The 14,979-nt window shown below is 37.2% G+C and overlaps 2 protein-coding genes across 7 annotated transcripts in view; both read right to left on the bottom strand.

Annotated features, from left to right (window-relative positions):
• Positions 1-567, bottom strand: part of ttyh3b (tweety family member 3b) — a 33,024-nt gene extending 32,457 nt beyond the window's left edge. Inside the window, exon 1 of one of the 2 annotated variants that reach the window (XM_007578541.2) lies at positions 81-567. The gene's annotated coding sequence lies outside the window, so the exon portion shown is untranslated. The remainder of the gene's footprint in view (positions 1-80) is intronic. The other variant, XM_016664400.1, reaches the window with a different exon arrangement.
• Positions 568-2,000: 1,433 nt separating this feature from the next.
• On the bottom strand, positions 2,001-14,322 carry iqce (IQ motif containing E). Of its 5 annotated transcripts, none has more exons than XM_007578536.2 (21): positions 13,759-14,307; positions 13,248-13,289; positions 13,091-13,136; positions 12,859-13,008; positions 12,629-12,721; positions 12,395-12,465; positions 11,335-11,448; positions 11,191-11,241; positions 11,033-11,103; positions 10,863-10,950; positions 10,726-10,766; positions 9,999-10,153; positions 9,702-9,757; positions 9,376-9,617; positions 8,390-8,497; positions 6,971-7,238; positions 6,782-6,868; positions 5,924-6,039; positions 5,756-5,847; positions 2,927-3,001; positions 2,001-2,805 (listed from the first exon to the last, which is right to left on the bottom strand). In XM_007578536.2, the coding sequence occupies exons 1-21, from the start codon at positions 13,828-13,830 to the stop codon at positions 2,681-2,683; spliced, it is 2,163 nt and encodes a 720-aa protein (XP_007578598.1). In that variant the 5' UTR covers positions 13,831-14,307; the 3' UTR covers positions 2,001-2,680. The 5 variants fall into 5 exon arrangements, with proteins under 5 accessions (XP_007578598.1, XP_007578599.1, XP_007578600.1 ...); XM_007578537.2 differs by having other exon boundaries at positions 9,999-10,150; positions 13,759-14,304; XM_007578538.2 differs by having other exon boundaries at positions 10,878-10,950; positions 13,759-14,304.
• Positions 14,323-14,979: the final 657 nt, after the last annotated feature.

The following is a 14,979-nucleotide window of genomic DNA, read 5'->3' as shown; positions in this document are numbered from 1 at the left end:
GCAAAGATGAGGGGAAAAAATGCAGCAAATAATGAATTTGCTGGCATGTCTGAGTGTGGGTGAATAGGAATACCACCTACCTAGTGAAGCACAAGCGGGCGCAGAATCTCGTTCAGCAGCTTATTTCTTCTTTCCGGGAGACCAGAGCGGCGTGTACCTCACCTTTTGTCTTCCTGATCCCGTGATGGTGGAGCTGGATGTGAAGACTTCAAGCTGCTGCGGCATCAACGCGGCTGGACCGAGCTAGCTGCGACGAGCCAGTCGGCTACAGTCCCGACCGCATCGAAAAGAACACAAAAACCTGCACGCATTTCCCCCAAAAAAACACGACCGCTTCGACTGTTCTCCCCTGTGGCAGATTAGGGGTTAAACTATTTGACCCAAAAGCCTAGCTATGTGGTCTTATATTTATTTATTTTACAGTTCGTCGATGCCGTAGCTGTCTTTGCTTCCACGACGAGGGTTGGTTCGGTACCTTTAGCGCTTATATTGTTGGAGCATGAAGCAAACACGGTCTGTAGAAATCCCCGGAGGATGGGGCTTTGCGGCAAGCTTTGCCACTCTGGATGTCTCTCCATGTGATGAGCAAATGCGCAAAAATGGCTCCCCCTGACGTTGAAAAGGTGGTAGTACAGGCTATGGAAAAGCCTGTACTAAGATAATGGGTAGATGGATGCTAAAAATATAGCTAAATGATTTAGAATTTGATCATAATTTCAGGAACTTTCACCACCAGGTAACATTAACACATTATGTATGATGGGTGATGGATGTTTGGAAGCTTTTATTTCTGTTAATTATGATTATTTTCTGCTCACAATTAATAATAACATATTTAGAAAAAAATATATCAGACCAATACAAACAATTTCTAAAAACAGAATTAATGAAAAATATCTTCACTACCTCCTTAAACTTGTTTTCAAACTGCACTTTTAATCTGACAAGACTGATTGGGAAGTACAGTGTAACTTATTAATTACTTATTGATTACTTATTCACCCTCTTGGATTTTTTACCCTTTTTATTGACTTTACAAACCAGTCATGATAAACAAAATGTGCGTTGTTTTTTTTTTACAAAACAACTGCAAACACCCTTTAATGTCAATATGACAATGGGTTTAGAATAAGTAAAATACCTTTGAACTGATTTCCGCAGAATAATGACAATTCTTTAAAAAAATAAATATAAAACTATTTATTGCATAGATAAAAAAAAACATCTCTGTTTGCTTTAGCTGAGTCATTGTTTTGCTGGAAAAATAACTGTCCTACTGCCAAGAGGCGTTTCCACAGCATGATGCTGCTCCCACCATGCTTCACCGTAGTGGTGATGTATTTATGTTGATGTTCAGCATGCATCATTTTGTAGAAATCTGTTTTCATTTTAACATTAAAGAGTTTTTTTGTAAATCTTTTTGTCAGAGAAGCCAAATGTTGATTATGATGAATTTGTAAAAGCAATAACAATGGCAACACGTCAAAGAGGTGAATACTTTTTAGGCACTGGATTTTATGCGATACATAATACAGACTGAACTATGGTTCATCTATCTCCCTATAGACTCTCTAGTGTTCATGATGCTGTTAGATGCTTTAAGTATGTCACATTCTCTCTTTGGACCTCTGTTTCTGCTACCTGCTACTTTGTAAACACATTTCTTTAGATTATTGCTGAAGGTGTACAGAAGTGCTTTAAAATAACAACACAGTGATTTATAGTAGAAAATTAGAATTACCTTGACGACTGCTTATTGTTAGTTTATTCTAGCTGTCAATTTCCTCAAGTAAAACAAAACCACATTAGATTGAATTAATAAGGATTGAACAATTACTGGAAACCAAAAACAAGAAAACAAAAACTTTTAATTACCTTTTGAAGTGAAAAAAAAACAACTACAGAGCACAGTAAAAATAATGTTACATAGAAACAAAAATACACCAAAATAATAATAATAAAAAAACATCTCAAAATCAAAATAAGAAACAATCTGAAACTACATTTATAAAAAAAGCATTTTATTGGATCAGGTTACACACCTACAAAGAACTTTGCACTTTGAACTTTTTTTGACAGCTTTACAAATGAATCTTTTTTTCAAGCATATGTTTATTTATCATCATAAACACACTGTGCCTCCTGCACTGCAATGACAGTTCAGTATTGCATCAGAGAGATCTAGAATTTATTTCCAGATTTGCTCTGCAGTGCATCAGATGGCGACAGGTTTCTCATCATTCCTCAAAGATCAACCATAATTTTAGAAGTGTTTTATAGGGTGAGGTCATGTTTATGGATTTCATATTAGGCGTACTGACACATGATCAGGCTAATTTACAGTAATGTGGGCTGCTGCTGTAAGATTAATGAGGATCCTTCATGCAGCAGCTTTTACAGCAGAGAAGACAAATCGTTTATAGTTTGGAGTATTGCTTAGATCAAAGCTACACAAAGAAAAACTAAAGAGCTATTTATAGCATTCCTGTCATAGTAAGTGATTATGTGCAACAAATTTCCATGTTGTACAAAGTTTAACTTCCAAGAGTATTCTGATTATTCAATGCGTAGAGTCTTCTAGGCAGCAAATATTGTGTAATTAATAATATTCTCTTCTAAAGTGTATTGATTCTTCAAGTAAGCGTATGACGGCTATTACTGATGCACATAACCCAAAGAGCTAACGCATTAGGACTTCTCTGTTTCTCAATGGACGTGACGGAGAGACAACAATTTCATCAGAATCGTCAGATTCAACTCCAGCATCCGCATCAACCTCTGCTGAGAAAAGAAGTTCCTGTTGAGCTGCAATGGAACAGACAAGGTTTTCAAAGTTCTATCCAACTGTTATTAATCATATGTTCATTCATGTGTGAATAAAACAGTGAAATGGAGGAAACTGACATCTTTTTTTTCACCCTCTAACCTTGTGCTTGTTGTCTGCTGGAGACAGGATGATGGTCTTCTTCCTTTTCTGCATTTTTACTAAGAGATGCAGAACCTGACAAAGAAAATAATAATTGAAAAATAATCAGTTATTTCTAAACTGTCACAGTAAATCCTCAGAGAAGTGAGTAAAAACTGGATGCATTTTAAAAATAATTTTAGGCAAATACAAAAACCCCCCCCAAAAAACTGTACCATCCAATACTGAAGTGCTTGAGTCATCAAGCACCTGGTGTTTGTAAAAATAGCAAGTATTTCTGATGAAAAAAAAAGAGAACAATGCATGTCCTCATAATGTGGCATTTATTATATACAATAAGAAAAACTGCAACAACCTTGTTCACAAGTGTGTACACACTTTAATACTTTGTTGAAGCACTTTTTGTTTTATATTTTGTTTTTCAGTCTATGAGGATGGCATGTCTTCACTTGCCCATTCTAGCCTGCAAAGTTAGCCAAATGTATAAGTTTGTGAGGACATCTCTTGTCCACAGCCCTTCGACTACAGACACTGTTCTGTTGCCGTTTCGTTAAGAGGATATTCTAGGTTGTCAATTTTTTTTGTATTTTATGCACAATTTCCATAGCACTCTCCAGAACATAGAATCCTTTTTTACCACCTTGTTTTGACTTTTAGTTTGCTGACTTGGTGCAGTCAGCCTCCCCAGAACAGACTGCACTGTTCACAACAGATTTCTTAATCTGCTGCATCTTCCTGCAAACACTGAAATACCTGAGCTTCCTCAGGCATAGAAGTACAGTCTGATCTTGTTCACAGATTTACTGTCGCATGTCCAGAAAAGTCTCTAATACAGGTAAACTTAAGTATTTATTTTCATCTTATGAAAATATGGTAAATAAAGTTAAAAATTAAGCTAAATTAAGAGTCTGTATGCTTAAGGAACCAAAGTTGAGCTTAAGTGTGGATCAGTGTTTAATGTCCTGGGTCAGTGTGAAGTTGCATGTGAAAAGTCTTTTGAAAGAACTTGTAATCAAAGTTCTTTACATCACAGAAACCTGGCATATTAGATGGATCCTGTGGACACAAACCTTGGTGTTAAACCCTCAGTTTCTTCAAAACAAAACAAAACAAAACAAAATACCCCCTTAGCTGCAGATCTGCTCAGGCGGTGCTCTCTCAACTGAAGCCAATCGTGCATCAAATGCAGTCAGGCTAAATATGAACAAAATATCCTCAGCTCACTACTCTGCTTTGTGGAGCCATATTCTGATCATACCTCAGTGACTACATCTATGGGAACCAGGAGGTCCCTGAAGTCTCACAGGATCATTCTGGACCATCCAGCAGCCACAGATCTTTACAAATCATTAGCGGCTCACAGATCTGCTGAGTTCCGTCATCAGTCTTTATCTCAGGCTGTCTGGTTGGTGCCGGGTGAGAGCTGTCATGGATTTAGACATCACTACTCATAAAGGTGTCAGGGAAGTAATGAAGACCAGCTGGGAGGATCAGAACTGTGTTTTACAGCAGCATAAATCCAGACAGGCTCCTGACTCTGGTTCATGTTGGCTATGGAGGATTTACTGTTGAATCTCCACATGATTATTAACCACAACACAAACTACGCTGAGGTGTGGGAGATTAATGCAACTGGAAAATTACTGAAAAATATAGTCATGGAAACAGATGTAATGATTGACAATGAAATTATAGAAAATCCTAAATAGGCCCAAATTATAGTATCTTTACAAACAAACAATTAAAAAGTTAAAAGCCTGGGATTTGACTTGGCCATTCCATCTCATTGATGTTCTTCATTTTCACCTACATTTTCTGCTGTCTGGGTAAATTGCCTGCTGAAGACCCAGTCTGGCCCACGATTCTGCTGTTAGATAAATACTGTTGGAGTCTATTAAGTATTTGATTATTTATTAGCTAAATAATAACTGTTATTGATCCAAAATGATATTAATGATTACAGATGGTAGATGAGCTATTGTTTTTTGTCATTTCTCTGTTTTTTCCTGCTAGTCAGGCCAGAAAACTGCAATCGGTGCATCCCTGACCTCTAGGTTAGGTGAGAACGCTCTGCTGAGCTCAGTGACAGAATGTCATTACATCCTGTGGCTATAAATTATGCCTCCACCACAGCTAGTTTGAGGGGTTTATGAGAGAATATGCTAGATATTATCGTCATCTTCACTTTCCTCTTGTCTGTCTCAAAGTACTGTTTTCTAGAAGGAAAGTGGTTCAGTTAGATTTAGTGTTGGAAACTTTCCTAATAAACAGTTTGATAAATATTTTTCCTAAACTTTAACATGCTAACTGAAAAATGCAGAGTTTGAGGGGGAGATTTTTATTTTTTCTTGCAATTTCTCTCTGTTTTGTGTTGGTCTTCCTGACCTTGGGCTAATTTTCTGGTATGTACACTACTGGAAACATTACAACCTGCTTAAAATCGATCTCACTTGGACAAAATATTTTCTTGCTGAATGATGGATTTCAAAGTGTTTGAATGTCATTTATCAATCCTTTCAGGATTAATGGCCAGGGACAATGTCATGTATCCAAGATATCTTTCTGGCTTGGCAATGCCAAAGAAAATGCCAGGTCTCTTGTGTTTATAAGGTGTCACGGTTGCTGTAGATCAAACACATTGCATTAGAATTGCTATCCCTCTAAAAGCTCATTTAAGAAAGATGGGCCTTAGTTTTTCTCATTTCTCTTAAAAGTGAGCTTTACAGCAAGAAAGTTAAAATCCTAGCTGAACTGGGGCCTTCTGCATGAAATTACTACTGGTTTTGTCCAACTGCCAATGAACGTAAACTATAGATATGGGAACCTCACCTTTGCTCCTGGGAGAATCTGTTAAGCCAGCCCTTCCTGGTACCAGAGCAGGTGGGCAGTTTTCAGCTGGAGAAGGCACAGCGAATCCTGAGCTGAAGCACAAGCAAAAATATTCTAAGAAATATTTTGGCTGTAATTGTTAAAAATTCTGTGTAAAAAATGAGCAACCTCTTTATTGCAATGCTACAACGAGCCAAATGTCCCCTGAAGGCAGATTGTATCAATGTCAAAGCAGCCACATCCAGTCCTCCACCAGAGGTTTTGCTGTTTAAGGAAACTTCTGACTGAAAAAAGAAGATGATCATGACACAGAGAGATGGGCAGGAGAAAAAACAAGTCTCCATGAATGCCTTTTAGAGCCATCTAGTGGTTGTTTTATGTGTACTGAAACTGAATATTTTCAGCACAAAAACAAATGATAAAATGGCCGACACTTGTGTAGTGCTTTGTCAGTGCTAGGACCCTAAAGTGATTTACACTACAGTCAGTCATTCACCCATTCACTAGCTGTAATGGGTTTTATTTAGAGACATCCAAGTAGAATACAAATGCAGTTCACACCGAGTGTGTGTGTGGGCCATTTATCCTTTTCTTTCTGCTTCACATTTATTCCTTACTTTTTGTTGGTACATCTCATCGAATCACATGAAAATACACCAAAGTTTGTAAAAATATGGAAAGTTCAAGTGGCATGAATACCTTTGAAAAAGGCCTGTGTGTGTGTGTGTGTGTGTGTGTGTGTGTGCGTTTGTTTGTAATACCTTGTGGGGACGATTTTCCTGACATAAACTACGTTGTGGGGACCAGAGCCTGGTCCCCACAAGGAGAAACCCTGTTTTTGGGTCAGGGGTCAGAGTTAGGGCTAAGGTATGAATTGAGTTTTGGTTAGGGTTAGGTATGTGATGGTTAGGGTTAGGAAAAGGGTAAAGGTAAGGTTTAGGCTATAGCAATGAATGGAAGTCAATGGAAAGTCCCCACAAAGATAGCAACATAAACATGCGTGTGTGTGTGTGTGTGGTGAAACACCTTTTTCTCTGTGTTTTTTAGAAAATCTTTCAGCCATGAATGTCTGAAAAGATGGCTCCTTATCACGGACTGTAAAATCACAATGTCCTGCACACAGAACACAGAAGAAAAACCAACTGTCTGGGTGTTTCTTATATAATACTTCTCTTAGCCATCAATGAGTTCCTTTACATGACTAGTGTTACCTACCCTCTGTCTGTGCTGTCTCCAGTTTGTCTGAATGACCAAAGCTGCCTTTTCTTTGTTTGTCACCTCTGCATCTACGCTCAATGCTTCCTCTCTTTCCTCTTCCTCCTGGTACCCAGCAGGCCTCTCCTCTTCCCCCTCCTGACCTTCTCTGCGCTGAGCCTCAGGATGCTCCATCACAGTGGAAGAAGGTGAGCACTCCTCAGCCTGTATGAGTTTGCTTCTGTCCTCCAAAGTTTGAATCCTTGTCAATAACTGCTCCAACTCCTGTCTAGAAAAGAAACAGTAACTCTATATTTGATCAGATAAAAAACAATGAAGGGGTGATCAGAGCAAGTGTGCCATTTCATATGATGGCAAGCAACAGCAACATAGTAGCCACAGAGTGGAGTTTAATGCCTGAAGTATGTTTCTATTGGTTGGAATGCTAAAGCTAAGAGTTGGCAGGGAAAATTGTATGATGGTAAAAAAAAGAAAAAAGTAAGAAAACTATGGGTTAAAAACAAATTTCAGCAATAGTGTAACAGTTAAATATTTCTTATTATTTAGTAGTCCTAATATTAAACCAGTGGTAGTGATCAGTAATGTAATAATAGTGCATTATTAGGCAATACCTGTCAATTCTGGCCATTTTAAATTATATTAAAGAAGCTAATAACACAACCTGTCAATATTAATATTCCTGTAATCCATTAAGAAGTCATTTCATTTTTGGAGGAACATTTACAAGAAAAAAAATCATTGAATATGTATTAATTCCACTAGTAGGCCTGGATTTCTTAATGCAATACCAATTTGAGAGTAAGTTACTGTACCTCATCTGTTTTCATAGAATTGTTAATTAGTTTAGATGTCTGAATTTTTATTGTCATCCCTTGAGAAATATTATTTGATAGTTAGTTCATTTAGTAATGCATGTTCGAATTCAGAAAGAAAAGAGCGATCAGGTACGTGTGTTACAGGTATTGACAAAATGTCGATATGTGATTGGTTAAAAACATCCTCATATTACTGAACAGTTATCGCATTATTGGTTACCACATGGATCACTTCTATTAATAAAGTTTTTATGATGTAGATTCTGAAAGTGCTCCATATGATGTTCACAACTACATGTTCAAAATACAGTGCATCAAGAAAATGCTATTTGTTGATGCAGGGACAACAAATGTAATAGCGATGAACGGTGGAGCTTAAAGCTTTCTGCTGCCTCTGAGAACATTTACTCTCTGCTCGACTGCTGCTGACAAACAGACAGAAGGAGACTGAAATGAGCACATGCAGCTAATGGATGTTTTAGATTTCAGTTTTGATGTAATGAGTGTAGCAGACGTTTTTCTCAAGACGTATTTTTCCTGCAGCTCTCTGTGGTTGTTGGTTGATTGGCCCATCGTGACACACAGTTCATGATTACAAACACACCGATGCTGCTGTTCCACTCTGTCCAGCTGTTCTTTATGTTTAGCTTTCAGTCGCTCAGCCTCTTCTGCCAGCTCATCTCTTTCTTTCCTCAGCTGCTTCACTTCATCACTGAAAACACAAACAAATACAAAAAATAAAACTGATTTATTCAGCTGCTGGACAAAATAAAATATTTCAAATAAACTACTTCATGTATCCCCTCAGTCTTCCTTCAAATTTCAATATTTAAGATTTTTAGGTGTTAGTGTTCAAAGGATGAGCCTGTACATGCCTCTACAGTCTGTTCTTATTACCTGCAGGTTCCACAAATAGTTAAACAAAACAATGTTTCCAGTGTTCAGAATAAGGAAATTTATTTTGCAAGTAAAACATTTAGCAAGTTTTACTTGCAAAAAGGACTTGATATTTTTGAATGAGTGTGCATTTAGTCACATCAAAAATACTGAAGGGCACAACGTTAAATTCAAATTGAAGAAAACTGGAAAACTTATTCCATAGCCACGTTTTTTTTTCTCTATCCTGACCAAGACCTAAAAAGTGACAAAAGCAAACACTTTCTAGTTTCTTTACTCATTTCTACCAGGCCACAACCTTTCTACCTTTCTCCCCTCTGTTTTTTTCTGTTACTTTTAGAGATGCTTGAATGATAACTTGAGAGAGTAATATTTTTCCTTCATTTAGCCAGTTACATCATATTATTGTGGTTGGTTTACACTTGCTTTTCACTGTTAAATCATCTGTGTATTTGCACTTGTCACAGAACATATTTGGTTTGTGAAATACAAAGTGCTATATTCCCTATTTTTTCCCAACATGATGTAAAAAAAAAAAAGTACAAATTTATTCCAATAAACTGGTGTAAAAGCTTTCTATTTAGGCTTGTCAGTGTTAAAAACCAGTAAAACCCGACCTTCTTAGGCTGATGCCATACATTTTGTTTATTAATTAAGCAGACATGTTGTTTATTAAACTCAATGCTTACTCACCTTTTACTGGACAGCCTCTCTTGAAGCTCCACCCTCTCCTCCTCCAATTGGCCGAGGCGTTCCCTCAGAGCAGAAACTTCTCTTTTTTGCTCAGCGACTGTTCCCATGGAGACCACTGCATCTGTTGCCAGGGGAAACCCTGGAACCTCTGCAGACACAGTCTGGGCCTCCTCATTGAATGTGGCTCTGCTCTTTACTGACTGGGTGTGTCTTCTGCTGTGTCTTCTGCTGCTCTCCAGCCTCTGATAGGACAGGACAGTGTGAGAGTGTTTAATGCTTCCAAGCCTCAAACTGTACAGAAACAATTACTTAGAGCTTCCTCTTACCCTTTCCACCTCTAACAGTCTCCTCAACAACCTTTGTCTACTCCACTCTCTGTAACCTATAGCAACAGACACACATGTTCATCTTATAATTACAGTACAGTACTCTAAACATAATGTAGCAATGATTCATGGTTTCTTATTGATTTTATACTGAATATGTTGGGGAAAAAATGCAACTAATGGACGTTTTAAATTGCAAAGTTACAAAGAAAAAGAACAAAGTTTTTAAAAACATAATAAACTTTTTTGTTTCCCTTGGGAGCTGCTGCATAAAGACGGTAATGAGAACGCAAAGACCTTTAATTCCTGCGGCAGGATCGTCCGTGTTGAGCTCCTCTCTGAGCGCTGCGTTTTCCTGCTGGAGATGCTTCACGTTTTCAGTCAAGCGATGAACGGTGGAGCTTAAAGCTTTCTGCTGCCTCTGAGAACATTTACTGTCTGCTCGACTGCTGCTGACAAACAGACAGGCGGAGGCTGAAATGAGCACATGGTTTACATTCACCACATGACAATCACACAGGAATGGCCTGGTGATCAGAAAGTAGCATGTTTTGCAAAATCAGCCCAAACCGGTGACTGGACGGCAAACCTTTAGTGACCACTGAACGAGCCAGAGAGCCAGAGAGAGAAAGACTTTCAGCAGATTACAAGAAGAATAAATGGAGTACGCATTGTAGGATGCATTGTCCTTTAAAATTGTCATTGAAAATGCATTACTTGGAAAGGCTGAGGGCCTTTTAGAAATCTCAGATTTACAGTACATTTGGCCCCTCATGGCAGAGGGAATCATTATCAGTCAGCATCAGTCTTACATCTATATCAGCAGGTCAAATTTTTCCAGAAACTGGAAATTTGCCCAAAATTCCTGATCATGTTTGATTCCCAATGCAGTTATTAAGACATTGGCCCCATTTCTTAGCTTCATAACATAAAAAAAGCTTTATAAAACATAAGTGTATGTTACGTTATCTGCAACAAGATGAATTCCCAAGAAAGAGATCATTTGTGTTTCAGTTGCTCACACCTTTTCTCTGCAGCATCTAAAAGTATCCTCAATCTTTGAATCTGAAAGATGAGAATCACAAAACATTGTTAAAATATTATTTTTTTAACAGCCTCTGTACACTTCACTTAAATCTGAACAGATTTAATAATACACACCAAAACCAGTATTACCTCCTTAAGGTATGTTTCTACAGTGATCTTCAGCTCATCCAGGTTGGTGGTCCTCAACTCACTTTGGAGTTTACTGTGGAAAATAGGAATAAGCCGAAAATATTGCAGCTCTAAAGACAGCAGTGCATTCACAGCGAAATGAAGAACCAGTTTACCTTAAAGAATTTTCCTTCTCTCTGCACTGCTGCTCCAGCTTTAGGATTCTCTGCTTCAGCCCACTGACAATCTAAAGGAAAATATTTGAACTTGAAAGATGGATAAATATATTTTAAGACATTTTTCATACGTTCACCAACAAAATGGACAAACTCACCACACTGCCCTCCTTTCTTTTGTCGACCAAACTACGAATGTATTCAGAGCCCTACCAACATAGAAGGAAAATTTTTAGAATGCAAAAAAAAAAAAAAAGAAAAGGCATTCAAAGCGAAATTTAAAAATAATTCTGGGATTATACTTTTGTGGGGTCTAAAAGTTCTTCTATTTGTTTCTCTCTTTTAGCACCATCTTCCTCAAGGCGACGCAGTTTGACTTTCATTTGCTGGTTGTCAGACTTCTGAGCCTGTAGAGTCTGACCACAAAACACACAGCAAGTTCAGCATAAAATAAATAAGCATGCAAATCCAGACCATTCTGAAACAATCCAGCCATCGCTAAGAAAACTAGATGCAGATCATTGAAAAATGGCCTGACTTTTTGGAATTCACTTTCAATTCAATTCAGTTTATTTATAGAGCACCAATCACAACAAAAGTCATCTCAAGGCACTTTACAAACAATCATTTCAATTCAATCACACATATATTCCAAATGCTCCTAGTTATCAAACAGTTTGGTATTCTCAATTAATTATTCAAAGTAGATGAAAAAGTTTCTAAGGAAATATTCCACATTTTCTGCTTTTTCTTTTTTTGGGGAGGGGGTTGTTTGTTTTTTAATTTTCCTTTATAAAGCCACTACGTTAAAAATACTTAAATATATATATATATATATATATATATATATATACACACACAAAATCACACAATATGTTTAATATGTCAAAGAAAACACAAAATTGATCAATAGAAATATAAACTAATTTGGCTGACAAAAAATAAAACTTTCTAATATCAGCTACCAACTGGAAATAACTCTAATACACACATTAAACGATGTTGGTTCAACAGAACATCAGTGTTATAAAATGTTAAAAAGTGTTTCCCCATCATGTTTTTTCTTTTAAACACAAACATTATGTCTAAAACTAAGAATCTTGTTTAATAGTTTTAAAAGGAAGTCTTTCTTTTAATAATGCCCAACACCAAAACATGTCACATTAAAACACCTGCAACAGTAAAAGCTTTGTGCTCACTTCCTACTGATCAGGAACTTTGTTCATTTTCATTTCTTCCATCTGTCACAGACATCTCCAGTGAAGTAATGACTGTCAGTGTTTTGGTTTTTAGCTCTCATGTCCTCCCTGACCCCATCGCTGAAATGTGCATTACAAATAAACTTGATTGATTGACCTTTACCTTTTTGAGGCGAATAATCTCATCATACATGCTGTCTTTATCCTGATAGTCACCAGCACCTATAGCAAACCCTGCAAAATATTAAATGAGTGCATAGAATCAAAAAGAAGAAATCTCTAAGCAATATTTGCAATTGCAAAGTACTGACTTAAAAACTTGTGATATTGTTATTACTTTCCTACCAAAATTTGACCTCCAGCTTCTCAGCTTGCAAACTTATGAATATGCTCTTACCATTAGATGCAGAAAGGTGTTTCTTTAAACTTGATTTCTGTTTTAGCAGCTGTGGACTGTCAGCAGACTCCAGACTCACCATGTATGACACATCTGAGAGCGCAGAGAAAACAAAAGTGTAAAAGAACAACAGAAATCGGAAGGGGCTTTTTGTCAGGTTGCACTACATTTTCCTCTGAGGAGAAGCACTTTCTATGAAGCTTCAGCTGGGATTTTAAAATGGAGCCTACCATGGCCGTTGCTCAGGGACGTGAGGTGAGCTGAGCGATGCTCCCTTGAAGTGTTGCCTCTAGTGTCCCCTAAGGAGGGCCTCGGCAGTCTCCAGGCTGCCACTGCTGCTCTTCTGGAGTTCATATTCAGGCTGGAGAGATATGGAGACCCTGAAAATGCAATAAGGATGCAGCTGAGTGTGTGTTGATACAGTTACTGTAAATGTTCTCAAATTAGCTCAAGCTTTCTTACTTGGAGAAGGTGAAGGCCTCCCAGTAGACTTTTTCCTTGATGTTCTCTAATAAACATGAGGTGTTGGAATAGGATGAAGGCATAGATTTCAAACTAAAGCCTCTTTTTCTTTCTTTTTACAAAAAAGGGATTAATAAACCAGAAAAATATAGTTTACCTTGCTTGAAATATCAGAAGGAAGAGTGAAACCTTCCTCCACCTGCAAAAAATAGAACAAGGCGAAATAAGTAAAAAAAAAACAAACAAAAAACAATAGTTAAGACAAATGCATATTTAAAAACATTTTAGGTTGTTTCAAGCCTTAAAACACCAGGCTTAAGTAATTTAACACTTGCATATTTCCGAGTGTAAATGTGTTTTAGGATATACACATCCTAAAACACAGTTGTAGACTCCTAAAGTGTCTACTTTGCTACATTCTATTAGACAGATTACTATTTTATTATTTAAAGAAAGTATGCACACGTCGACGTTTGCTTATGGCTACATTATACCGACTAAATAGGAATTTACAATAAAATATTCTAACTAATAGAAAAACCAACCATGGATAAGTGTCAGGTTTGATCTACACAAGAGTTTGACGGATTTTACAGAAAAATCTCACAAAACGGTTTAAGTTACAGATAACAGTTGTGTTTTTTTGTGTAAAAAAAAAAAAAACTTACCAGATCTTCACAGTCCTCATCAGTTGGGACATCACTCTCCTCCAAAGACATTTTGTGAGTTGCACTGAACATAACTGGTAAACTGAGGTCAAGTAAGCATCAAAACTCTTGCTACTCGTAAGGTATCCATCCTTTTTCAGTCAAAAGTATTTTACTCAGCTGGGTCCTCTGGCTATTTGTAGTCAATCACGAAAGTTCAGATAACATGTTCGCTGTAATACATCTTAAAATGTTTTTTCGAGAAAATAAAAAGATCTTCCACGGGAATAAGACGTGCATTCGTTCATATTCGTTAAAGCGTTGCCGTCTTGTTTGTTTTCTCAGCGGAGTAGCAACACGGTTGCTATTTCTCAGTTAAGCTAGCTAGAGAGCTAGAGCACTACCGGAAGTTATCCAAAAGCATTTTCAAATTAAAAGCATTATCAAGGTAATGAAATAACATATTTTAAACAAACAGTTTAAAATACGTATTTTAAACGACTGAATTTTCGACTGAGTCCCGTGAATCCTTCCGACAATAGGTATTCAGTTTACCTGGCAAAAACAAAAGTTCATATTTCCTTTAGAATATGATTGGGCAGGCGGGTCGGTTGTGGGTGGAGGGACACAGCTGATTGTGCTGAGACACAAACTAGCGTGAATGTTTGGTTAAAGTTATGCGACAGAGGTGTGATTCAGATTTCATTATAAGATTAAATCAAACCAGAAAGTGAGATGGAATAATGCGAAAAAATTAGTTGACTGAAATCATTGCAGCATGAATAGTGATTATTGTAAAAAAAGAAAAAAAAGTGCCGATGCCAGAGGTGTAATGATGGGAATTTCGGGGCTTCTCAGAGAGACGGCTCTTGTGACCTTTCAGCTCCTAAACGGCTCTGATCAGCCCAATAGATAAACATAACTTGGCAAAAAGGAATGTTTTATATGATAAATTCTTTTGCATTCAATGTTTTACTTCATTCATTTTATGTATTTGTTCTGTTTTGAAAGCAGACATACTTTTGTATCATATTTTAATCAAATTTTTGATTTTTTTTTTAATGGTTAATTTATTTGGAATCTCCCTTTAATCTTCAGTCAGATGCTGCCTGCTTCTCTTTTACAGGTGTCAGCTATATTTATGGCTTCTGTGACACATTCTCCTCCACCACTGTCTATTTACTGAGGAGATGGACTCACCTGACTGTTGTGTCTACCCCCCGCTCTCTGATCATATGATCC

The sequence above is a fragment of the Poecilia formosa genome, unplaced genomic scaffold (genome assembly GCF_000485575.1).
Source record: "Poecilia formosa unplaced genomic scaffold, Poecilia_formosa-5.1.2 Scaffold483, whole genome shotgun sequence".
Taxonomy (NCBI): domain Eukaryota; kingdom Metazoa; phylum Chordata; class Actinopteri; order Cyprinodontiformes; family Poeciliidae; genus Poecilia; species Poecilia formosa.
Note: the sequence above shows the minus strand (reverse complement) of the source record. Positions and strands in the feature narration are given on the sequence as shown.

Bases quoted from the DNA above. Each gene is read 5' to 3' on its own strand.
- iqce (XM_007578536.2), bottom strand. From the start codon at position 13,830: ATGTTCAGTGCAACTCACAAAATGTCTTTGGAGGAGAGTGATGTCCCA. The intron at 13,009-13,090 runs GTAAGAAAGCTT...TTGCATTTTCAG, and splicing joins GAGGCCTTCACCTTCTCCAA to GGTCTCCATATCTCTCCAGC. The intron at 12,466-12,628 runs GTAAGAGCATAT...AATATTTTGCAG, and splicing joins ACACCTTTCTGCATCTAATG to GGTTTGCTATAGGTGCTGGT.